Below are 26,874 nucleotides of genomic sequence, written 5' to 3' on the forward strand. Positions count from 1 at the left end.
AGCAACCCCCTCCCTAGCTGAAGCTGGGATTCATATTTTTGGGGTTTTTTTGGCCAAGAAAAGAGCCCCTTTCTGATGCCAAGGTGCTTCCTCTCCTCCACCGGACTCAACAGCATGAAGAAAAGAAGTTTTGCAGATCTCCTGTAAGATCTTCTGTGAGAAGATCCTGAAATAGGCGGGAGGGTAGAAATGACCCCACCACATGGTTAGCAGGATTCACACTCAAGACACCCTAGCAATGACAGAACAAGAGGGTCTTACACAATCAATTTTCACCTCTCTTCTCAAAAGGAAAAGCTGCGGGCCAGTGTCAGTGGTAACAAAGGGACACGACAGCACAATGGGCGACAGGAAGTAGCGTTCGGAGGGGCATCCAAGTGGTAAGCACATGCCTGGGACACACAAGGCCCACTGAGGCCCAGCACCACAGTTTCCTACAGCCTCTGTAGCCCACTGACCCTCATCTGTAGTTTGGTGTAGTAATGCCCAAACTACACCACAACAAAAACCGCACACGGAAGCTCAGACCAAACAGCTGCCGCCAAGCTACAAACCACCAACCCCGCAGGCCAGCCATGCTTGCTCTTGGCTGCAGCTGTCCCTAGCTCTCAGCCCCCACCCCTCCATGCCAGAGTCGAAGAAGAATGTCAGTGTTGTGAGACCTTACAGAGCCCTGTGGTCACGACCAAGAATTCCGAGGCCACAATTCGCCTTCTCTAAGTGAAGGGGCATTCACAGCAATCATAAAAATCAGGCCCTTCTTGGCAAGCTAATCTGGGACATGCTGAATACTGACCTGGAAAATGATGAGATGCAGTTCAATTGGCAGAGTGCTTGCCTAGCATGCAGGAAGGTTTAGGTTTGAGACCCAACAACACGTAAATCAGGCATGGTGGTGCACACCTGTAACCTGAGCACTTGGAAGGTGGAGGCAAGGATGATCAGAGGTTCAAGTTTGCGCCTGGAGTACATGAAACCTGGGACAGGATATGGAATGTGTGTGTGTGTGTGTGTGTGTGCGCGCGCGCGCAGGGACTATAAACTATTAGGAGGCTGGCTAAAACCCATCCTAAATTTAGTGTGGAGACACGCCTCTCTTGCCTTCTGCTCTATTAGCACCGACTAGGAAGGCGCCGTGAGAGTAAAGAAGAGCCAACACAGCAGCAGAGCAGGAAGGTTCCTTTATGGTGGTAAACGGGTGACAATTCTAGAGCAGGCCTTGGAGGCAGAAGGGAGCAGGTCTCAGAAGGACCAATCCATTCCAGGGCTCATGTCAGGCAGATACACACCCCAGAAATGACTGCCACATACCTCCCCGAGGCTCCGCCCACCCATCAGTTCAATCGATAATAATTCTTTTTTGGCCACTGACGAACTCCACCCCAAGGGAGTTCCACACGACAGTCTTTCCAGTCATGATCGATGTGACGTCCAGGCTCTTGTTGAGAAACATCTGTTCATTTGATTTCTCTTGCAAGAACCAGAGTATTTTTTCCTTATGATCTGTTGAAATATTTATATATATATATTTATATATATATTTAAAAAAACATAACCAACAGTCCTTTCTGTGCTGTTTCCCTGGGAGGCTTCTCATGATCACCCCTCTCCCCTCTAACAGACAGAGGGGTTATATGTCTGGAAACAAAGAATAAGACACTTTGAGTAATAAAAATTCTAGTGTGACACTCAGAAGCAGGTTGGGACTCGGGGGCAGAGGGGGAGGAGTCGGGCTGACTCAGGAGTGGGGTGTAGCCTTCTAAGAAAGCCTCGAGGAGACAGATACCCTGCTAGGGGAGACCTGCTTCCTACTGGACACCCAACTGCAGGGGCCACAAGCACCTGCATTTTGACTTTTTATGTCTCAAGTCCCTGCCCCTCTGCCCCTCTACATACCCCAGTGGCTAGCACACGAAGCTGATGATCTATGCACCAGAACTCACGCTGGGAAAGCCTGGCAGACCCCCACCCCCCTGAGGCGGCTTCAGGCAAGAGGTTCAAACCAAAGCAGCCATCCAGGCATCCCAGGAGCAGGAGGGGGAAGGGCGGGAAAGCCTCTGCCAAGCTCGGGGAGCAGCAGCAAAGGTGACTCTGAACCTGGCTGGCTTCGTGTGGAAGACTGGCACCCAAGGCCACCTTATTTATCCCTGTGCCGGGGACACACTGGGGTACGTCTTCAAAGCAGAAGCAGCCTTAATCACTCCAAATCCCCTCTACATGGATATATGGAGATACAGGTAGATAGATTTATTATTTTTAACTGAAATAAATGTAATGGACTCGGTCCATTCCCCTTTACTGAGAGCTGCTGGGGGTCCTGTGCCCTGAGGTGGTTCATGCCTTCAGGTCGACAGCCAGGCTCACCTCCTGAGGGGAAGTGGCCCAGGGACGTGAAAGGAGAGCACACACACCACAACAGGTGACCAGGAGGCCAGCCTCAGTGAGACTTCTGTTTCTAACCCTGAGAACCTAAGGAATTCTGAAGGAATCGGAGAGGGAGCTGGGGTTAAAGGTCACCGGGCTTTTTATTGCAGTTGAAGCAGACTCGGACAGGATGGTCCCAGCCACGAGAGGGGACAGCCCTCCGGTCATGGGAGCACTCATCACAGAAGCCCTGTCCGCAAGCTCGGCAGTGGTGCTTGGAGAGCTTGACGCTGAACTCCTTCCGGCAGCTGTGGCAGTGAAGGATCTCATGGTCGGGCACCCAGTAGGCCGGCCTGGCGGCATCTTTCACCAGGCCTAAATCAGAGAAGGGAGTGAGCAGTTAGGACACTGGAACCCTGCCCCGAGGCCCTCTGCCTGTTCTTGGCTTGTCATCCCAACTGCACACAGACCCGTTACTGTGCTGTGTTTTTCAGTTTATTCTTCTCATTTTTAAAAGATTATTTATTATGTATAAAGTATTCCATCTGCATGTATGGTTGCAGGCCCAAAAGGACGCCAAGTCTCATTATAGATGATTATGAGTCAGCATGTGGTTGCTGGGAATTGAACTCAGAATCTCTGGAAGAACACTCAGAGCTCTCTTAACCCCTGAGCCATCTCTCCAGCCCTTATTCATGTATTTTATGAGACGTGTAGCCCAGGGTGGCATCAGACTCATTGTTGCTGAGGATGACCCTGTACTTCTGACCCTCCTGCCTCCACTTCTCCAGTGCTAGGATTACAGGTACCTATCAATGCACCTGTGTTATGTAGTGAATTAGAACTAAGGCTGCAGGATTGCCACCCAAACACTCTACCAAGTGAGCCACAACCCAGCCCTGCTTTGTGTGGAAGCCAGAGGTAACTTTGTAGAGTCTGTTCTCTTCTTCCACCTTTATTTAGATGGGTTCCAGGGACAAAACTCAGGGCCCTAGGTGCCTTTAATAGCTGAGCAATCTCACCACCAAGCCTAAGTTCAATCCCCAGGGCTCACATGGTAGGAGGAGAAAGCCAGCTCCTACAAGTTGTCCTCTGACCTACATATGTGTGCCATGGCCACACCTGTCACACAAACACAATAATAGGTAAATTTAAAAAAAAAAAGGTGTCAGGTTTCCTCCCCTGACCACAGGACCTGTGGCTGAGGCTGAGGCACCATCTTTCTCTATCTATTACACTCTCCAAGTGACAGCAAGGTGAAGCTGCACTCAGACCAATCGAAGAGACCACACAGACCCTTGCCTCTAGTCAGACGTCCAGTTGAACCATAGTACTGAGCATGGATACTATAGGATTAAGCAAGGTGAGTTCACCTCTTTTTAACATTCATCTTTAACAACCCCCTCTAAAGCTATCCTCAACAACCAGGAATCATATGCCTGTGCTGGAGAGTTGGCTAAGTGGTTAAGAACACTTGTAAGCCGGGTTTGGTGGTGCAAACCTTTAATCCCAGCACTTGGAAGGCAGAGGCAGGCCTGAGTTCAAGGCCAGTGTGGTCTACAGAATGAGTTTCAGGACAGCCAGGGCTAAACAGAGAAACCAATTCTCAACAAAACAAAACAAAAACCCAAAACAAAACAGCACTTGTTGCTCTTGCAGTAAAAATCTAAAAGAAAAAAATAAGAAAAAGAAAGAAAACAAATGCTGAACTCAATCCAATGGCAGCAAGGGGATATCTGGTAACAAATCGCCCCCATCAAGGAGGCAGCCCGTCCTCCCAGGTGGCCAAGGGCAGATGGAATCTGAGCTTCAAGCCAGAGCAAATCCACCTACTCTACACCACTGAGTCAAAAGCACAGGGTGTTTTCTGTACTACCCAGCTAAGTTTGATCTAAGCCCTTTTTTATCCCTAGCAGCCCTGGTCTCTGGTCTCTCCCCTATCATACACACAAACACATCCCAGGCCTCACCTATCCTGCCAAGTCCTCCTCCATCCATTACTGGCTTCTCTCTTCTTCCCACTCTGGTGGTAAGTACCCCTCACAATGGGAGCAGAGCAGGAATCTTTTGTTGTTGTTTTGGTTTTTGAGACAGGGTTTCTCTGTGTAGCCCTGGCTGTTCTGCTCTGTAGACCTTGAACTCACAGAGATCCACCTGCCTCTGCCTCCTGAGTGCTGGGATTAAAGGTGTGCACCACTACACCGGGTGAGCAGGGATCTTAAATGCTAAATTAGCAATAGCTTGGCCAATGAGACCTCAGCAGGTAAAATACAGATCACAGAAGCATGCTTCCCATCACTTCAAATGTTAAAGCGTTAGTTGTTTCTACCTCCTCCTTTCCTTTTCTTTTCTTGAGAAAGAATCCTACTATGTATACCTGCTTGGCCTAGAACATGCTATGTAGACCAAACTGGTCTCAAAGTCAGAGAACCCCCCTCCCCTCTCGCCTCTGCTAGTGTGTCCGGATTGATGAGATTAAAAGCCTGTACCACTTCATACATTAGCTTTTTTTCTTTTTTAATTTTTTTGAGACAGGGTTTCTCTGTGTACCTTTGGAGCCTGTACTGGAACTCACTCTGTAGATCAGGCTGATCTCTAACTCAGAGATTCACCTGTCTCTGCCTCCCAAGTGCTGGGATTACAGGAATGTGCCACCACTGCCCAGCCAGTTTTCTTTAAGATTTATTTCTTCATTTATATGTGCATGAGCCATGTGAATGTGGGTGACATGGAAGGCTCTGTGTATCTGTGTGTACACATGTACACAGACAAATGGAAGCCCCAAGAGAGTACAGTATTCCATGGAACTGGAGTTCTAGGTGGTTGTGAGTTGTCCAATACCGGTGCTGGAACCTGAACATGGTCCTCCGTGAAGGCAGCAAGTGCTCTAAACTACGGACCCACTTCTCTAGCCCCAAAACACAAGCTCTTGAAACCCTGAGATACTATGGAGGTTTGCCTGCTACCACAGACTCAATGGGGAAAGGCCAAAGAACACACAGAAGTAGGAGGCTCCACTGAGCGCAGTTCCTAACTCTCCTCCTAAGGTCAGCTTGGAACTCCCGAATCAGTTCAGATCTCCAGGCATGATGCTAATGCCACTAACGGATTCAGCCCAAAAGCAAATGCAGAGCTTCCCTTCATTCCTTGCTGCCAAATTCAATCCAGTAAGCAAGCATGTGAAATGACATCTAGGGCACCCTGAACCCCTCATTCTACATTCTGCATTACACCAAGAGAGGAACTGCCCAGGCTCACCTAGTGGTATATCAATAGCTGTCACCACGGCGCCCAGGGTGTTCTGCACGGCTTCGCCCACCTTCCGGGCAATCAGTGTTCCACCTTCATCATCTGCCTGCACCTCAGCCACATCTGTGGATGACAAGGGATAGCTGCTGCCTCTCCACAGTCATTTCTCAAGTGGGAACTCAGGGGGCCACAGTGAACGCTTCTGGATTCCCACAGTAACTGAAAGGAAGTGACCCTAAAACTGGCAGGGGCAACTCTTGTCCTTTAACCTCCAACTCTCTAGGGATGATTATAATTTATTTTTTAAATCAACCAGATTGGCTCTGGGAGAAAGACCTAGAACTTTCTACAGAAAGAGGACTCAATCTAAGCTTATCTCTGGCTTACCAGAACTCATCAGCTATATGCAGATGTTTTTCTCTAAGAAGCACCAATGAGTTCAGAGCTCAGGCCAGGTTCAATCCTGCCTCCCAAATCTCCACCCCCAAAGACCAGCATCATGCTGGCCTATGCTAAGAAGAAGCCAAGGGATGCTTGGCCATTGAAGCAACTACTCTCAGGAGTGACATGGTTGGAGCAATGAGTACCCAGTGCCCAACAGTCAGAGAGTGAAGGAGGGTGACTCCCCTTCTCCCTCACAGCTTCTAAGCCCACGTTACCTAACTGGACATTCCTGGCGTCGTAGCAGTTGTCACACACCCGGACGGGCGCAGGTCCCCAGCCCCGCTCAGGAACTGGCCGTGTCTTGGATGAACAGCTATCGCAGAAGCCCTCACCACAGGCCCGGCAGTGATGCTTGGTGTCGTTGTCTTTGAAGGATGTTGCACACTGGTTGCAGCTCTGTTCCGAGTCCAAAACAAAACAGAGAAGCAGGGGTCCTATATACCTACCTGCTTGACTGGGGAGTAGGCATGAGGACACCCACAAACTCCTAGAGAGGTAGGTTCTAGCTCAGTCAAACCCACACTGTTGTGGAATATTAGTTTAAGATGTGTTACATTCGTTTGTGCTATAAAATATTTAATGATGCAAAGGTGTGTTTCAGTCTTTCTTTGTTTTGTTTTTTTGAGACAGGGTTTCTCTATAACTTTGGAGCCTGTCCTGGCTCCAAACCTCTTGTAGACCAGGATGGCCTCGAACTCACAGTGATCCGCCTGCCTCTGTCTCCCGAGTGCTGGGATTAAAGCCCAGCTGTGTTTCATTCTTTTACGTTTCATTGGTTTAACTCTGTGAAGCTGTGTTACTTTGCCTGCCTAAAATATCTGATTGGTCTAAGAAAGAGTTAGGTGGCCCATAGCTAGGCAGGAAAGAGAAAGAGGCAGGACTAGAGAGAGGGGCAGAGAGAATAAACAGGAGGAGAACTCTAAGGAAGGGAGTGAGGAGCGAGAATAGGAGTAGGGGAGAATGCCAGGGGCAACCACCCAGTCACATAGCCAACCTTGAATGAAAATGAAGAATGAAAAACAAGATATATCGAATAAAGAAAGATAAGAAGCCCAGAGGCAAAACATAGTTAAGGAGAAATGGGATAATTCAAGTTTGAAAAGCAGGTTAGAAACAAGCCAAGTTAAGGCCAGCATTCATAAGTAAGAGTAAGTCTTGGTGTATTTATTTAGGAGCTGGGTGGTGGGTCCCCAAAGAGTAAAAAACCAACCATGGAGATGCAGAGATGGCTCAGAGGTTAAGAGCACTGACTATTTTTTCAGAGGTCACCAGTTTAATTACTAGCAACCACATAGTGGCTCACAACCACCTATAGTGAGATCTGGTGCCCTCTTCTGGCTTGCAAGCAGGCAGAACACTATATACATAATAAATAAATATATATTTAAAAAATAAAATATAAAAAACTACACCCCTCCTTCTAGTTTTAATTCTTCCCTGAATACAGAAAGGAGAGGGGCAGAGTGTTTCCTGTTGCAGGTGTTTGGACAAAAACTGATTCCAGGTTGTGGGTACCCTAGAGAGTTGTGGATCAAGACAGGAATGACCTCAAAAGACTACTTTCTCCAGATTCTGTAGCTGTGAATTTTGACATCTAGGCAATATTAATTGGCTCTCACAGGTACGGATATACAATCCATGACAAAGAAAACACAGGATATAAAAGGAAGTCCAGAAGCAAAGAAGCACCCTAAAGCTGAACCCTTCCCAAGCTCCTAGAGCTAACTCTAGGTGGGGGAAAGGTTTTGTGCCTCCCTCTTGGAACCAGCTGAGTACCAGGCAAAGTAGCATAAGCAGGGTGGTGTATGTCTGGATTCAAGAGGACTCCTACAACATACCAGGATCTGGGAGTTGGGCCTCCAGTAGGCAGGGGCGATCTGGTCTGTTAGCCAAGAAGTCACAGCCTTAGTGGGTCCAAGGCTAAGCTCAGACACTGATTGAGCCATAAAGTTCATCCCATCCAACAGACGCTGGGCAGCATTGTTGTTGTCCTTCAGAAATGCATCAGTCTGCAATGAAAAAACCACAGGGACTCATTAATCTCTGAGTGCAGGGAGGAAAAGGAGAGGGCTATCTGGGACCAACTCATAACAGTAAGTCACCAGGCAGAGCAGAAGGGAGACAGATTGGCAATCTCACTAGCTGCTTAGCGATATCCCACGCACCAGTCAGCACAGATGGGACTCTCACCGGGGTGACCATGACATCTGATGTACAGGTGCTCAACTCAAGACTAAATCTACCCTACAGTACAGAAGGCGATGCATCCCACTGTAAGTCCACACTGAGCTCAGTTAGAAACCCTTCCTCCCAGTTCCCCTAATACATGAAAATCTCTAAGAATCCTATATCTGTCAGTATAGTAGATATTACATGTGTATCTAAAACTTGCTGGACTGTGGACTATAGTGGCATTTTATTTGTATTTTAATAAATAAAGCTTGTCTGAAAATCAGAGAGTAAAACAGTCCCACTGGTCAGCCTTACTACCAGTGGTAAGACACACCTTTACTCCCAATAGTCACACTAGTTGCCATAGAAACCAGGGGTGCATGCCTTTAATCCCAGTGGTGCATGCCATTAATCCCAGAACTAGAGAGGAGTATAAAACAGGAGGAGACAGCTCTCAGGCACAGTCTCATTCTGAGATTCTTGGAGGCAGGATTGTCATTTTGGACTGAAGTCAAGGTAAGAGCCAGTGGCTGGCTATTTTGCTTTTCTGACCTTCAGGTTGAACTCCAATTTCTCTGAGTTTTTATTAATCATGCTTCAGTGAACTCTCAGAATAGTGACCTACCTTATTCCAAGTACCTAGCTCAATTCTGGACATGCAGAACTTTAACAACATACATTAAAATAATGAAAGAACAAATGAATGAACAGACAGACACACAGAATGCAAGGTATTCTAGCTCCAAGGACTAAGAAGACTGTAGCTGAGGTGCTGTTTTCATGAGACAGAAACTAAAGTTACTTTTTGATTGCTTTCCAAGGCCTTGAGACAAGACAGCCTACACCATCAAGGCCACCAAATCAAATAGGTAGGCTCCAAAAAAAAAAAAAAAATCACATGACAACAACAAATGTCTGAAGGCCCAGAAATGCTGTAAGGAGGAGAAAGGCAAGAAATTCTCAACTCTATGTGCCTTCATGACCCAAGAAAGCTCCACGGTGGATTTGCAGAAAGGACTTGATTGCAACTTGGATCTAGACTGCCCATTAATTTGTTCTGCAGCTTGGCTCTATGAAACACTGCTAGACATGAAAAGGATATGACCCCTGGGGCTGGAGAGATGATGACTCTGAGGTTAAGAGCACTGGCTGCTCTTCCAGAGGTCCAGAGTTCAATTCCCAGCAACCACACGGTGGCTCACAGCCATCTATAATGAGATCTGGTGCCCTCTTTTGTCATGCAGGCATACACGCAGGCAGAACACCATATACATTATAAATTAATCTGGAAGGAAGGAGGGAGGGAGGGAAGGAGGGAAGGAGGGAAGGAGGGAGGGAAGGAAGGAAAAGACCCACTGAAGATCATTAGGGACATGCTCTTGATGCTGGTCTCTTCTCTTTTGATTCCTAGCCTCAAAGCAAATGGGTTCCCTCCATCCCATATGTTGTGGAACAATCTTTTTGTACACTGTGAAGATGTGTTGCTATCACTGGTTTAATAAAGAGCTACATGGCCAATAGCTAGGCAGGAAGAGTCGACAGGAGAGGCAGAGAGAGAAACAAGATGAATATGCTGTACTGCAGAAAGGTACCAACTATGTGGTAGAGCTTAGATAAGAAATATGGGCTAATTTAAGTTGTAAGATCTAGTTAGTAATAAGTCTAAACTATCAGCCAAGCATTTATAATTAATAAGTCTCTCTGTGGTTATTTGGGAGCTAGCAGGTGAGAGAGAAAATTCTACTAGCCTGGAGACAATTGAGTTCCCGCCATCAGGTACTCCCACCACAATGTACTATTTTACCATAGTCACAAACAACCCAGCCAATTAGTCACAGATAGAAAACTTCAAACCAAATTAAACCTTTCTGCTTTATAAGGTGGTCATCTCAAGTATTTCTTACAGGAACAGAAAGCTGACCAACAAGACTCCTGGGCTAAATGATCTGCATGAGTTTAGATAACACAGCTGCAGCAATTATCCAGCAAGGAGACCAGTACAATAAAATAACCCCTCCAAGAAAATTAGTTGTGTTGAATTTGTTACGATTCGTGAGTTATTCTAAGCATGAATAGTGATTTGATTTTTTTTTTGAGACAAGGACTTTCTAATGTCGTCCCAGTCTGGACTCAAACTCCTGGGTCCAAGCCATCGTCCTGTCTTAGCCTCCCCAGGAGCTTACAGAAGTACTCTAGCATGACAACTGTGAGCAGCAATAGACACAAGATGAAAGTCTTCTACACAGACCTAGTTCTCCAACACCCCAAATTCAACAATCAAAGTGGAAAACAGTAAGAGAATCCTACAGTAATCCTGGGTTCACAAGCTTGAGGCCATCCTGGACAAGAGAACAAAACCCTATCTCAAAAAAAACCTTCTACTTTCTAGAATGTACTTCACTGAAACTTCCCATCTTGGAAGCTGGCTCAGACGGTAAAGGCATTTCCTGTCAAACCTGATAACCTGAGCCCAATCCCTGGGACCCACATGGTAGAAAGGGAGAACCAACTTCCACAAGTTGTCCTCTGACCTCCTCATGCGTGCTACACACACACACACACACACACACACACACACGCGCGCGCGCGCGCGCGCGCGCGCGCGCGCGCGCAATTCCCCAGAACACAGAAATAGCTTTCCCATATGCAGATAGTCACTAAAACATTTTCATTAATAGGAAACCATATAATGAATAAATGTCAAAAATAAGGAAATGGTAAATCAAACCATAGTACTTAGTCAAATAAACTAGCATAAGAAAAAGGCAGGGAGGGATGGCTCAGTGTTAAGAGCCCTGGCTGTTCTTTTAGAGATCCTGAGTTAGTTCAATTCCCAGTAACCATATGGTGGCCCACAAACCATCTATAGTGAGATCTGGAGCCCTCTTCTGACCTGCAGGCACACATGCAGACAAAAACATTGTATATATAATAAATAAATCTTAAAAAAATAATAATTTAAAAGGGAGCTGGTAAGATGGCTCAGAGGTTAAGAGCACTGGCTGCTCTTCCAGAGGTCCAGAGTTCAATTCCCAGCAACCACATGGTGGCTCAAAACCAACTGTAATGAGATCTGGTACCCTCTTTTGGTTTGCAAGCAGACACACAAGCGAAACACTGTATAAAATAAATAAAAAAATTAAAAAAAGAAAATGGCAGGAAAAAAAAGGCATGTAAAATATAAATGGTCAGACACTGTTGGGGCATGTGTAAGTCTCAGCTACTCAGAAGGTTTAAGCAAGGAAATTACTTGAGTCTGGGAGCTCAAGGCCAGCCTAAGAGCATAGTGAGGCCCCATCTCTACATAAATAAATGAACAGTAAGAACATATATAAAAAATGTACATGTGCATATGGAAAACGAGTAAGAACATACAAAATGACGTCTTACTTGCTAGTTGAAAATGACTATTTCATCCAAGGTTGAGCTCCTATCAACTATGCAAGGGAAGAAATAAGAAACGAAGAATAGGATGGGCTCTGCAGATCCGCCTTTCTAAACCTCTAACGTGCTCTACCTCTCTAGACACAAACACAGGATAGCTGAAGGGCAGGAGACAGGAGGGAAGCCAATGAACAGGTCTTACTCCAGGCCACACATGTACAATCTCGGTCCGCACCACCGTGTCCACAGGATCTTGGTTCCCAAACCAGTACTGCCGGCTCCGGTAGACCACACCACAGTTAGGACATTCGATCACATACCTACAAGGAGGCAAGTAGGCAAGTCAACAGTGTCGCTTTGCCAGGTGCTAAGAAAACAAACAGGAAAACCCTCTAGCCGTGTTACTCAGACTCACCCGGACCAGGCATACTTTGCAAGGCCCATCCAGGGGGAGTCCGTGGAGGCGGATGTTTTGGGCACCACGCTGACTTCCTTGCCTCTCTCATAGCAGGCCTGAAATATAGAGTACACTGCCAGTTTATTCTAGGTACACTGGGCCCCATGACCTCCTCACACCCCTATGCCACAAATCATACCAGCTGAGGGGTACAGGTCTTGAGTTTAGCACCCCAGAAAGAGGTCAATTCTCTAAAGTCAGTGAATGCCTTCTATGAGAAGAACTGTGAACTAGCTTGGGACCCAAAACTAGGCTCTAAATTATATGCCTGGCATAGACAGAAAAAAGAAATCGATCTAAATTGGTTTCCTAAGAAGTAGTTCTGCTCAGAAGTGAACAAATGATCCTTAGCCATGAGCTCAACAGAAGGAGAGACAAATAAGAAAAAACAGAGACGAGGCCCCAGAATGAGGTGTAGGCATTGATGGGTCATGGGTTTCTCATTCTGCTCACCACAGGGTTTCTAGAATTTTCCCAGTTGGAGGAAGGAGTGGCTCGGCAGACTCACCTTACAGGTGTAAACCCGGTTGTCGTACTGGTGGGAGTACCTGCAGCGGCTCTTAGCTTCATGAGGCACTCCTTCCTTGCCATGGTTCATGCTGTTCTTACACCCAACCCTAAAGGAGGCCAAACATGACAGTGAGAGGGGCTGAGACGACAGATCCCACAAGGAAGTTCCAAAACCAGACCTGGTTCCCGCACACAGGGAGTGGGTTACCCCCCCCACAAGGCCCTCTGCAATACTCATGGTCAGTCACAACAGAGAGTAAGTAACATTAGCCTAAATGGGGGAATGGGGAAGAGAAAAATCGACCTGGCTCCTCAGGAAAACTGGAAGAGACAGAAGACACCAGCGCTTGACTAGAGATGAAAGCTAAGCAGGTCTTAAGAAATTAAACATACAAAAGGAATGAAATGGAGATGGGTGGCTTAGATAAGAATAGTACTGATAGGGCTGGAGAGATGGCTCAGAGGTTAAGAGCACTGATTGTTCTTCCAAAGGTCCTGAGTTCAATTCCCAGCAACCACATGGTGGCTCACAACCATCTGTAATGGGGTCTGGTGCCCTCTTCTGGCCTGCAGGCATACACAGACAGAATATTGTATACATAATAAATAAAAAAATATTTAAAAAAAAAAAAAGAATAGTACTGATATGGTGTATGTTTGAACGCCTGGTCCCCAGGTGGTGTGTTTGGGAAAGATTAGGAGGCATGGCCTTGTTGGAGCAGGTATGTCACTGGGATGGCCTTTGAGGCTTCAAAAGCCCATACCATTCCCAGTTTCTCTCTCTCTCTCTCTCTCTCTCTCTCTCTCTCTCTCTCTCTCTCTCCTCACTGCCATGCTTCCCCCATGATGCCATGGGCTCCAAATCTTCTGAAACCGTGAGTCCCCAAATTAATTGCTCTGTTTTGTAAGTTGCTTTGGTCATGGTATCTCTTCACAGCAACAAAGACAGGAAAGTTAAACTATATGGCTATCAAAAGGTAAAAATGAAAAGCAAGCCCCCAAATCTGGCAGTGTATCCAGGGGAAGCTCAATGATGAACCACAAAAACCTTCCAAGTGAACAGCAAGCTCTGCCATGCTGACAAGGCAGAAACAGAGATCAGCACTTTAGGGTTTCTCTGTGATAACAGAGAAAATTCTAGAAATCCTGCAGATGTTCAGAATGAAAGGCGATGACCAGCAGCTAATACAGCTCCTTCTGAGTAGTCAAGGGCTTTTTTTTTTTTTTTTTTTTTTTTTGGTGGGGTTTGGTTTGGTTTTGTTTTTTGCTTTGTAGCCTGTCCTGGAACTAGCTCTTGTAGACCTGGCTGGCCTTGAACTCAGAGATCTGCCTGCCTCTGCCTCAATTCTGAATGTTCCTTAGAAAATTCTGCTGTGTTCTAAAGATTTGTCCTTATGAAGAAAGTAATTCCCCAGGACCAGTACCTATCAGAGCTCTGTACACAGCAGGGAGGGAGCACCGGCTAAAGAAACAGAACAGTGTGAAAAAACAACCATCCCCGAAATGCGGGGCTGAAGAACCAGAGAAAAGCAGGCAACCCAGTCTCCCGCCTACACCAGAAGCCAAGCACTAAGATCTACACCAGGCTTCAGGCAGCTTCTCCTAGCAAATATTCCTGAAGCCCTCACTGCGCCAAAGGTGATCTCCAGACCAGGAGGATTACCTGGACTTTATCAGAAGTGCACCAGGAGGCCTTACCGGTACCTGGGAATCTATTTTCTTAATTTTTAATATCTCTCTCTCTCTCTGCATGAGCAGAGGTCAGAGGACAACTTGTGGGAGTCAGTTCTCTCTTTCTACCACACAAGAGTCCCAGGGATCAAACTCAGGCCTTCGGGTTTAGCAGCAGGAACCTTAACTTGTTGAGCCAAACCGCCCCACCCCCACCCCCAGTCTTTAATTTAACTAGCAATCAGGTGGCTGGACTACACACCCAAGTCAGGAGCAACACTCTCAGCCTCTGCCTCCAAGCTGGAGGATGGGCAGGGCTGCCCTCACTTACCCACAGCTGAGGCAGAGTGAGGAGCAGGTGAAGTACTCATCTGGAAAAAATGAACTGTGCGCCATTTGGTCATCGGGGATTTCACCGCTGAAGCGGTCACTCAGTGCCTGCCAAAGAGGGAAAGGGATCCGTGAAAGCCCTCAGCAGAAGCCTAGGCTTGGCTCTTCCCCACCTGCCTCTGTAGGGTGGCCCACTCACTCCTAGAGATTCCTGCAAGGACCACAGGGAGCACCAACTCTCACCACAGCAAACCTTGGAAAAAGCAGTCTATTGCCCAAGAGGTCAAAAGTAAATGGTTACTCGCATCCCTTAATTGCCTCAGAAGTCACAAGCACCTCTCACACATGTAGCATTTTATTTAAAACCATCACCAATACTGACTGATGCTCACTTCCTGTGGGAAAGAACTCAGACTCAAGGGTGGGAGCCAAGAAGCAAGCTGGGAGTGTCCTAGATTCCCTCCCCTTTCTAACAACTGGCTCCCCATGCATGTTACTAGGCCACAGAACCATCTCAACACAGAAAAAAATGAATCTGTAAGAAAGAAAAAAAAACAGTAAGAATGACGGTATGTATTATTTCTCAGTCATTTATCAACTCTATTAACCCAAAAGTTGGCAAATGGCCAACCACTGAAACGAAAGATCAAGTGCTTGAGAGGCAGAGAGAACATTTCTTGCGGTGAGTACCTTCCATTTCAAATCGATTCCTCTATTACTGTGTAGCTGAAGTATTCTTCAGCCTGATGATACAAATAATAAAGGGCACGCCAGGCTTTAAAGCCCTCTGTGCCTTTTGATGGTGTTCCTAACTTCAGCAACCCAAGTCTGAGGCAGCCAGGCACTATAGATGGAAGAAAAGGGGGAAGGGTTGAAAACAAAAGCATCTGGTGTTATTCCTTCAGTGAGGAACATGAGGAGTGCTGAGGTGGCAACTGGAGGCCAGCATAGGTGGAGTTGCAGTGGTGGTTTAGAGACAGGTTCTCACATTGCCAGGCTGGCTTTGAACTCCTGACATTTCTACCTTCACCCTCCCAGTGCTGGGGTTACATGTATGTGTTGTAAACACAACAGGGTTTCCTCTATGTAGCCCTGGTTGTCCTGGAACTCACTCTGTAGACTAGGCTGGCCTCGAACTCAGAGATCCCCCTGTCTCTGCCTCCCGAGTGCTGGAATTAAAGACATGTGCCACCACCTGGTTATTTATTAGTTTTTGTTTTGCTTGTCCTGGCTAGTCTGGAACTAGCTATGTAGGCCAGAGGGTCCCAAAGTCGCACAGATTCATCTGCCTCCCGAGTGCTGTGATTAAAAAGTGTGTCACTATGCCCACTTTTCAAGCTTTTTAAAGAGTCTCACTTCATGGGAACTTACGTAAGGATCCTTCCCACAGCTGGGCTGTAAGTTAGCAGTGAGCACTTGCTTAAGAATGCATTAGGACCTATATAAATTCTAACCCAGAACTGCAAAACACTAAAACAGGTTTCTTCTTCCTATCAAGTCTTAACCTGAGCTGCAGGCTCAAGGGCTACAGAACCACGTGGTGCCAGTGCTGAGTGAGGTCAGTGTGAGACCAGCGGTAGGGACTCATGTATGTGCTAGAACACAGCAGGGTTTCTCTGTGCAGCCCTGGCTGTCAAAGGCACTCAAATTTTCAGATCCTGCAAGGACAACCAGGAGGCCCATAAGACACCATTTGTAAGTGACAGCAACCAAGCAGCATCCTTGAGTCAGGCTAACAAAGACTTCACAAGTTAGAATCAGTGCTAACCTACTGGGGGCTTAGCAAAAGCACAAAGGCCTGAAAGTGAAGGCTAGAACAGTCTGTGGAATCAAGAGAATAAAGTGATAAGCAGGGCACAAGGACCCACTTGTGGGCTCTGACTTCTTCAGCACAGAATGTGCTGGTCTCACTCACCTCTTTCACTGCAGCCTTCCCAACCACTCAAGACCACATCTCCAGCCTTCTTGGGAGCACCAATTGCATCAGACACCTGAACTAGGCACTAAGCAGGCTGAAGTGAACACTATGGATTTCACATGTTCTCCTCCCAGGTAAGGGCACAAACACTGCAAATTTCCTTTGCAGCCACCTCCAGACTCTAGCACTGGTCCTCAAAGGCAACTAACCAGGTCTTCTGGGGATGGGATAACCAGTATCGACCCCCACTCCTAAATCAACTCCTATCCCCTTCCTTCTGGTTGTGACCTTTCCCCAGCCTTTATCTCATGCCCATAAGTCCTCAAAGTTTTAACTCTTTAAATAGCCAAATTTTTGATAACTCTTAAGGCTGTGTTTCTCAAAGATTATTGGCATAATATTTATATAATAATTTATAGGGCTGGAGAGATGGCTCAGAGGTTGGGAGCGTTGCCTGCTCTTCCGGGGGTACTGGGTTCGGTTCCCGGCAACCACATGGTGGCTCACAACCATCTGTAGTGGGGTTTGGTGCCCTCTTCTGGCCTGCAGACATAAAGGTGGAGTGTTGTATACTAAATAAAATAATTTATAGTATAACATTGTTGGTATGAATAATTTATGAGGATAATTATAGAAAAACAGTGAAAACAACATCTTATTAAATCACCAAAAGACTTTGGAAGTTATATTTTTTAATTTTTTATTTTATGTGTATGGGTGTTCTGTCTGCATATATGCCTGTGTACCACTGTAGGTCTGGTGTCTGAGGACACCAGAAAAGGGTGTTGAGTCCCCTGGGATTAGAGCTATGGACGTAAGTCATCATGTGGGTGCTGGGAATTGAACCCAGACCCTCTGGAAGAGCCACGGGTGCTCTAAACCTCTGAGGCATCTCTCCAGACCCTTTGGGAAGTTATTTTTATAAGAGAAAGGGTGAAAGTGTGATGGTTCACTGTGGCTCTCCATCTGACTACACCTGTAATTAACTAAACCCAAGCAGCGAGACACACCTGGGAGGAATTCTAGGCTGAATCTTTTGAGGTCAGAAGACTCACCCTAAATCTGGGCCACACCCTCTGGTGGCAGCCCACATAAAAGGACATGGAGCAGGGAGCTTTTGCTTTTGCCTGCTTGTCCTCACTCTCACTGGCAAGTCTGTCTATTCTGTCCCTGAGCCATTCCTTCCTTGGAATCCTTCTTCAGGATTCTACCGTGGACTGAAATGGCCGCTCTCTAGAGCTTCCCTAGGACTCCAGCACCAGACTGGGACAGCTGAGACATCCAGTCTTGTGGACTGAACAACTATCAGATCCTTTCCATGGGAGACAGCCACTCTGGACTACTTAGAACACAGCCCGTAAGTCACTCTAAAACCCAAGGCCTGCAGAGTCATGTCAGTGTGTGGCTGGCAGCTCTGCACTGTGTGTTATGTTTTTTAAGAGTCACACCTGTACCACTTTCCTCACTAGATCTCACAAACAACACTAAGAACCATGTGGAACGTGTGGCATGTTGGTTGCTGCTGTTATCCTTGTGATGCCCTTCTGTACACAAATATGTGCTGCTTTTATTGGCTGATGAATAAAGCTGCTTTGGTCTATGGCAGGGCAGAATATAGCTAGGCGGGAAAGCCAAACAATACAAGGAGAGAAAAGGTGGGGTCGGAGATGCCAGAGAAGCAAGATGTAAGATAACAAGACATAGAAAAATAGAAATGGGTTAATTTAAGTTGTAAGAGCTAGTTAATAATAAGCCTGAGCTAGTAAGCCAAACAGTTTGTAATATTAAGCTTCTGAGTGATTATTTTAAAAGTGGCTGAAGAACTAAGCAGAACAAAATGCCTCTGGTTATATCCTTGTTGCTGGTTTTGACAGTGGGATTGTTTTCCTTTATTCCTAAGTCATTCTCACTCCCCAAACCAGATAATGCACAGGACCAAAACACTTTTCGTAGACTGTACATGCTTATAATCCCAACACTTGAAAGGTACAGACAGGACTAGAGAGATGGCTCAGCAGTTAAGAGCACTGGCTACTCTTCCACAGGTCCTGAATTCAATTCCCAGCAACCACATGGTGGTTCACAACCATCTGTAATGAGATGCAGTGCCCTCTTCTAGTGTGCAGGCATACATGCAGGCAAAACACTATACATAGTAAATCTTAAAAAAAAAAAAAGGTGCAGGTGGAGGACCAAGAATTCAAGATCATCCTTGTCTACACTGAGAGTTGGAAGCCAGGCTAGGCAATGAGACCCTGTCTCAAACAAAACAATGGAAAAATACCCTCTCTTTACTGGTCTTCATGGCTGCTGGCATCTGCAGGTGAACACTTACCTGCAAGATAATGTTTATATAATCTAATGAAGTGTCACAGAAAATACAATTGAAAGACAGTGAAGGGCCAGATCATAGTGGCACACGCCTTTAATCTCAGCACTTGGAGGGCAGAGGCAGGCAGATCTCAATGAGTTTGAAGCCAGCTTGGTCTACAGAGAGAGTTCCCAGACAGCTAGGACTGTTACACAGAGAAACCCTGTCTCAAGAAGTGAAGGAACATGGGACAGAAGACATACAGTGATATTTTAACCTTGGAAGTTTTGCAACAGATTTATATTTGTTCTGAGACAGTCTCATGTAGCCCAGGCTGGCTTCAAACTCACTCTGTGGCCAAGGTTAACCTGAATTCCTGATCCTCCCACTTCAACCTCCTAAGTCCCAGCATCAGTGTGCCACCATGCTCTGACAATACTTGCCCTTGAGGACAAACAGTACCAAATCTAGCTGGCAGAACCCATCAGTATCTGGGCTGAATTCAGAGGAGAGACTAGTCACCCAGGAAAACTGACAGAACACGCTCTAGTCTCCCAAGTAGCTCAGTAAGCTACTATGAAACTTCTTTATCGACATGAGGGAATTTGCCACTGGTGGCACAAGCTTTTAATCCCAGACTCCTGGGGCAGAGGCAAACGGACCTGAGTTCCAGACCAGCCAGAGCTACACGGTGAGACCCTGTTTCAAAACCAATCATTTTAAAGTATCTCTGAGCTTTTCATGAGACAAGCTGTGGCTTTTTCCTCTAGTGCTCATGCCCTGAAAAGTGCAGCATCCTCTACCCCAGACAGATTAACTGCTGGCTTACATTGTCGAAGGCAACAGTAACCTCTTATGACATCAGAGAGAGAACTCTTACACAAACCAGCCTAATCCCTTCGGAGATTGGGTAAGAGAGCAAGCGTGCCACTTCTTTCCCGTGTCACAAACTGAAAGTAATATATCCGGAGGAGGACTTAGAAACATCAAGAGAATGGAAATAGAATAGTAACTTAAAAGAAAAAATCAAAGGCAGCATATTTTCGACATGAGAATAGAGGACAAACTGCCCTCCTTCCATTGTAATCTTTTCTAGTATATAGACATAACCTACTACCTGACCTATAGGCTCAGCCATTCAAAACTTCCAAACCCAGGCCTGGGGATGTACAAGCATGAGGTCTTAGATCCATTCCCCAGCACTGAAAAAAAAATTTCCAAATCTCACATCATTCCATAGTTCTTTGGTCTCTGCTCCTTCTCAGGTCCCAAGCTACAAGGGAAAGGCAGGGAAGGGCTTCTCTTGAGAGTGTCTGTGAAAGTATTTGAGGCAAAATTGGAGACCTGGTTGCCAGGAGACCAGATGATCTTGAACCTAAGTTGTCTTGGCAACAACAGGGCCCTCTCCATTGTACCTTTAAGGTTAGCCAGTTATCAGGAGCTAGCAGTGAAAGGCCTGGTTCCAAATGGACATTCTTCGATCAGAGCTGTCGCCCTCCAGCAATAACTTCATGAATATTTGACAGATGCTTGCTAATGTGATGGAACTAGAAAGTCAGAGTTTCTACATTTAAGGATCGGAGGCTAAAGAAGGTATCACATGACACCTACGCAACTCCAACCTGAAAGTGCATCTCCCAATTATTGAGAACTGTAAGTACAGATATCCACATTAATTCAGTTTTCAATTTCCCTTTCATTCAATAAGGACTTAGGCATCTATGAAGGCATGCTTATGGGTAGGCTGGTGCTGCTGTGACCCTCACATAAAGGGGCAGTTATTACAAATAGAGAATGGTACTGGGACCCGGAGAACATCTCGTGTACAGATGACAGGGAAAGGCACAAATGGGCAAGCCACTAGTGGCCGCAGACATCGCTGCAAGTCTCAGCCAGCGCATACTCCCTCTCACTGCTTCTGACCTTCTCTTTCCAAAGCATCTTTCCCATTCAGCAATGAACATGAGCTGAATGTGAACAGTGGCAGCACTTGCCTGGTCTGTGTAAGCCCTGGTTTCAATTCCTAGGAACTCCAAAACCAGAAAGAAGAGGGTAGTAAGGCCAGGCATTGTAGCACATGCTTTAATCCCAGCAGAGGCAGAGGGGTCTCTGGGTTGTTAGAGGCTAGCCTAGTCTACAGAGGAAGTCCCCGACTAGCCAGGGCTACATGGTGAGACCCTGTCTGTCTTAGTCACTGTTCTATTGCTGTGAAGAGACACCATGACCAGGCAACTCTCCTAACAGAAAACATTTACTTGGCCTGGCTTACAGTTCAGAGGTTTAGTCCACTACTGACATGGTGGGACACAGACAAACATGGTGCTGGAGAACAGCTGAGAGTTCTAAATTTATATACACAGGCAACAGGAAGAGAGTGAGACTGGGCTTGGCTTGAGCATTTGAAACCCCAAAGTCCAGCCCTAATGACACACTTCCTCCAACAAGACTGTAACTCCTAATCCATGTCACAACACCCTAATGGCAAGCATCCAAAGAGATGAGCCTACGTGAGCCATTCTTATTCAAACCACCACACTATCTCAAAAATAAATAAAGAGAAAAGAAAGAAAACAAAAGAAATGAAAAAGAACAACAACTGCATGGCAGTAGCTGGACTCCCTTTGAATTCAGTGCTGCTGAATTCGGGGACCTGCACAAAAAAACAGAGCTAGTTTTTTGGTTTTGATAGCAGGTCTTGCTATGTAGTCCACACTGGCCTTGCACCAGCACCATTCTCACTCTGGTCTGCTAAGTGCTGATATTACAGACATGAACCTCACTGTACATTAATTTATGTTAAAGGATAAGCTACATATTATTTACTAATATAAAAAGGTCACCATGATGCATAATTAATAGGAGGAAACCAGACACAGACTAGTATCATGATACTATGATAAACAGTATCTTAGTTCCTGGCTTAGAGCTCCCTCCCCAAAGCAATCTATAGAAATTTAGAATTCACAAATAACTAATTAAACTGAATAGGGAGGGGAAGCTGGGAGGGGTGAGGGAAGCGGGGAAGAGAATCAGACAGGGGAATAGACTGAGAAGAGGGGTGAGAGGAAGACAGGCAGTAATGAGGGGTGAATACAGTCAAAATACATTTATATATGTATGAAACTGTCAAATAATGAAAAATACTCTAAAACATAATTTCTTTTATTGTGTATGAAGGTATATGCTAGGAATCCTAGCACTAGGAGAGACAGAGGCAGGGGGTCATAAGTTCATGACCAACCTGGGTTACATAAGACTCCAGAAAACAGAAATAGAAACTAGAATTTCTCTTCCAACTCAAAGAAACTCTAACCTACCCTCCCCCAAACCTGCCTGTCTCAGCATCAACCAGAGAAATTCTCTGACCTACTTCTGTCTGATAATAGTTATACTTCCCTCCTCACGCCAGAGAAATCTCCCCCATCCCCTGGAGAAAGCAAGGCTGTACAGAGACTATGAAGAAGCTGCACAAACCTTGCTGAGCCGCCTCACACAGTCCAAATTATATCAGCTCAAGGCCACTCTAACCAGTCACAAACACTTCAGCAAGGCTGACCAGGCATATCCACAGGCATAAATAGGCAACTGCAAGCTAGACTTGGTGGCAAATGTCTTTAATCCCATCACTCAGGAGGCAGCAGCAGGTGGGTCTCTGTGGGCTCAAGACCAGGCTGGTCTACATAGAGAGTTCCAGGACAGCCAAAGCTACCTAAGAGACCCTGTCTCAATAATAGTGATGATGATGATGAAGTAATCAGATTTTAAAAAGGAAGACAGTGCAATGTTTCCTTCACAGGCGCCTCACAAATCCACCTTGGGCAGGACATCCAGAACTCCTCGGGGAAAGTCCCCGAGCGCTCACCACTGCTCCTAGCACGCAGTGTCTCCAGGATGAGTTCAGCAATTAGGTTGGGCTCCTTTGGGGAAGGGCTAGAAACTGCTTTATTAACCTGTCCCAGCCTAGTCACCTCACAACCCCTGGCAACCAGTTACAATCCTCTGCACATCATAGCACGGACTGCCAGCATTGCTTAAGACTAGTCTGCCACCTGAAAGCCAAGATGAGGACCTGTTGAGCTGGACAACTGTAGCCAACACAGTACAGAGTGTACTCTAAATACACTCTAGCCACAGATGTAACAAGTACTCCGCAAATTATCCAAAGAGAAATTTGTATGACTTTTTTAAAAAAGGGTTTTAGAAACTGGGTCTCTCTCACTAGGTAGACCAAACTGTCCTTGAATTTGTGGTGACCCTTCTGCCTGACTCCAGTGTACAATGAGTACTTGCAGGCACTTCCACACCAACATGGTTTTCTTTTCTTGTTTCTGTTTGTTTTGAGACAGGGTTTCCTCTGTGTAGCCCTGGCTGTCCTGGAACTCACTCTGTAGACCAGGTTGGCCTCTAACTCACACAGAGATCCACCTGCCTCTGCCTCCCAGGTACTGGGATTAAAGGAGTGTGCCACCCCTGCCCAGAAAGATGTTTTTCTTTTTTTTTAATTTATTTATTTATTATGTATACAACATTCTGCTTCACACACACCAGAAGAGGGCACCAGATCTCATTACAGATGGTTGTGAGCCATCATGTGGTTGCTGGGAATTGAACTCATGACCTCTGGAAGAGCAGTCAGTGCTCTTAACCTCTGAGCCATCTCTCCAGCCCCAGAAAGATGTTTTTCAAAGAAGCAAAAAAACTAGACACCAGGTCACAGTGCTACAGAAGAGCAGTGGCCACATAAAAATGGAGATACTGAAGTTTTAAAATTATATTTATTTATAGATGTGTGCTCATGGGGAGCTGATGCACCTGCCACAGCATGTGTCTAGAGGTCAGGAGATAGTCTGCAAGACTTGGTCTGTCCTTCCACCATGAGTCCTGGAGATCAAAATTGGGTCATCGGGCTTGGCAGACAGCACCCTAAAGCCACCTTGCCGGCCCACAGTTGACTTTTCATTTCTACATATGAATTTGCATAAGAGCCTTAAGAACAGCTTAAGGAATACAATTCACAAGTTATGCAAACTAGCCAGGTATGGTGGTATACATCTGTAATCCCAGCACTGGGGTAAAGAAGCTAAAGGCAGGGCTGGAAAGATGGCTCAGAGGTTAGGAGCACTGCCTGTTCTTCCGAAGGTCCTGAGTTCAATTCCCAGCAACCACATGGTGGCTCACAACCATCTGTAATGAGATCTGGTGCGGTATACAGTATAATTAATTAATTAATTAATTAATCTTTTAAAAAAAAAAAGAAGCTAAAGCCAGGAGGATGCTAGCCTGGGCTACAGAAGAAAACTCTCAAAATAAAAACTCTAAAACCATGAATTCAATTATTCTATTACACTGTGCACCACTGCACTAAGCAAAACCAGAATATGTTAGCCAGGACCTACCCCGCTTTATGGCAACTCCTATCTTTTCCTTCCCACCCTTCCCAGGTCCACAAGTCCAACCGCTGAGTCACTGGGTATCCTCAACCTAGCTCCCATCTCTCGGTCAAGGTTTCCTTTGTTTCTCTCCAAGAGCTCAAATGCTAGCACTGTGTCACGACCCTGCTGCTTTCCTGTCACTCATTGCATGTTGCATGCAAGCATACAACACAGTACACAAAGCAAACATCAGTAAAGAAGTAGTAATACTAGCCAGGCGGTGGCGCACGCCTTTACTCCCAGCACTCGGGAGGCGGAGGCAGGTGGATCTCTGTGAGTTCGAGGCCAGCCTGGTCTATAAGACCTAGTTCCAGAAAAGGCTCCAAAGCTACAGAAAAAAAACTGTCTCAAAAACAAACAAACAAACAAACAAACAAAACAAAAAAATTTAAAAAAAAACTGAAGTAATATACTCAGAGAAAGAATGAGCCAATGCCAATGTGTTTAGTACAAAGAATGGTGAATGAAAATATATGTACTGACGATACACTTCAGGAGTACAGAGACAATACACAATGCAGAGATCTCCCCAAATAAGGCCCAAAGCATATGCACACACTCACACACAAGCACACACGCACACACCAAGCATATATATGGATCAACAAAACCAGGCTTAATGGCAAACTCTATAAAGCACTTGGAGTAGGAGGCAGGAGAAACAGGAGTTCAAGGTCAGTTTCCAAACAGCAGATTTGTGACCAGCCTGAGTTACTGTGAGATCCTATCTCAAAGAAAAGCCACCTGTGGCTCAGTGGTTAAGAGCAGATACTGTTCTTATACAGGGCCCAAGTGTGCTTCCCAGCATCCACTACAGGGGGCTCACAATTGCCTGTAACTCTAGGCACCAAGTGATCCTAAGTCTCTTTCTGGCTTCCAGGGACACCTTGCTCACATTCATATGCATATGCATGATTACAAAATAAAGTTTGCTGGGTGGTGGCACAGGCCTTTAGTCCCAGCACTCTGAGTTCGAGGCCAGCCCGGTCTACATTGAGAGTTCCAAGACAGTCAGAGCTGCATAGTAAGACCCTTTCTCTAAAGGGGGGTAAGGGAGGCTCAGAGGAGTAGAGCACCTACGGCTGCTCTTGCAGAGGACCCAGTTTGATTCTCAGCACCCACCAGTTGTAGCAACTCACAACCATCTGTAAAACCAGTCTCAGGGGAACCAACCTCCTCTTCTGGCCTCCACCAGCACCAGGAATACAGCTGATTCACAAACACACAGGCAGGTAAAACATCCATACACACAAAGAAAATAATTAAAACAAAAACAAACAAACAAAAAATGAAGGGCACCAGAATCTGCCTAATAGGTTACTCAGCACCTGCCATGGTTGAAGAGCAGGCCTCTCCTGCCGGGGTGTGACACTTCCAAGGCAGTAAAGCGCCCTCCCTTAGAACATGTGACAAATGATCAGACTTTACAACAGGATTTCATGTCACTGTGCTAGCAAAACAACAGATTGACCCTATCACCTGAATAGATCCACAATACGCCTGGCTTAAAGGAAAATGATATAGTTTTGTTTGTTTTGTTTTGTTTTGTTTTGTTCTTTAAGACAGATAGATATCTTATGTAGCTCTGAAAAGCCTGGAACTCTCTACATAGACCAAACTGGCTTTGAACTCACAGATCTGCCTCCATAATGCTGAGATTAAAAGCATGTACCATCATGCCTAGCGAAAATGATATAATTCTTAAAGATGAGTTTCTCAAACTGTGAGCCCACTATCACTTAATGGGTTTTAGATGATCTGGGGCATGACTGCGGGCGACACATTGAATGATATCAAATCCCACAGTAGAAGTCATCCCCCTTGCGATTTTCCCATAAAGTTTCAGAATCCGCTCTGAAGAAAGTCTCATGCAAAGATCCTCCTGAATATTCCCCGCTCCTAAATCCCAAATTTGATAATTAGCAGTCAAAATGTGCTTGAACTCTGATGCTCCAGCCTCCACTTCCCCAATACCCAGATTACAAGCACATACAACCCTGCCCATTGTATGTGGTACAGGGGAGCCAACTCGGAGCTAAATTCCTGCTAGGCGAGCAGTCCACCAACTATAAGCTACAACCTCCACACTCTTTATCAACTGTTTGACGGAGCCAAGATTCCTTCCCACTGGAACTCCTGGCAAGCTGAAGGCATATGACCTCCACTCGCACTTCCTCTTCTTTACCAAAGGGACTCTTTCCAGCCCAGGCCTTGGAGCACCTGCACTAGCATGCTCCTGAGAAGTACCTAGGGCAGGAGCCCACTGACCTTCAGGGCTTTGAAGATGACCCCCGGGTGCCGGGGAGACCTGGTGGTATTGTTCTCTAGCAGCTGCTCCAAAGCGCGCCGAAGCCCGGAGAAGTCTGTAGGGGGATTGTATGTCCTCGTTCCCTTGTAATGAATGGAGCTAAAGGCTTCGGGGAAGCGGCCCAACTTCCTGAACCGGTCCTGGATGAGTTTCTCGGGCGCCTCTGAGGGGTGATCTGTGCAAAAAGAAACAGGCATGTGGGCGACGAGTTCCTTTCTTGAAAACAAGACACCTTTGTTTCATTGTAAACATAAGATAAATTTTACTCTGCGTACATAAAGCACATGTTTAGAATTATAGCATTTCGTCGGGCAATGGTTGCAA

At 46.0% G+C, this 26,874-nt stretch overlaps 1 protein-coding gene across 2 annotated transcripts in view; it reads right to left on the minus strand.

Annotated features, from left to right (window-relative positions):
• Positions 1-1,151: 1,151 nt before the first annotated feature.
• Positions 1,152-26,874, minus strand: part of Zfyve1 (zinc finger FYVE-type containing 1) — a 61,805-nt gene continuing 36,082 nt past the window's right edge. Inside the window, exons 4-12 of one of the 2 annotated variants that reach the window (XM_050164532.1) lie at positions 26,511-26,725; positions 14,583-14,689; positions 12,579-12,687; positions 12,029-12,126; positions 11,816-11,933; positions 7,896-8,066; positions 6,273-6,453; positions 5,623-5,736; positions 1,152-2,739 (exon numbers count right to left, since the gene is read on the minus strand). In XM_050164532.1, coding sequence (XP_050020489.1) covers positions 2,507-2,739; positions 5,623-5,736; positions 6,273-6,453; positions 7,896-8,066; positions 11,816-11,933; positions 12,029-12,126; positions 12,579-12,687; positions 14,583-14,689; positions 26,511-26,725 — 1,346 coding nt within the window. In that variant the 3' untranslated portion in view covers positions 1,152-2,506. The remainder of the gene's footprint in view (positions 2,740-5,622; positions 5,737-6,272; positions 6,454-7,895; positions 8,067-11,815; positions 11,934-12,028; positions 12,127-12,578; positions 12,688-14,582; positions 14,690-26,510; positions 26,726-26,874) is intronic. The other variant, XR_007595758.1, reaches the window with a different exon arrangement.

This window comes from Alexandromys fortis, unplaced genomic scaffold, assembly GCF_014885135.2.
Source record: "Alexandromys fortis isolate MF-2015 unplaced genomic scaffold, M_Fortis_MF-2015_v1.1 scaffold_159, whole genome shotgun sequence".
NCBI lineage: Eukaryota > Metazoa > Chordata > Mammalia > Rodentia > Cricetidae > Alexandromys > Alexandromys fortis.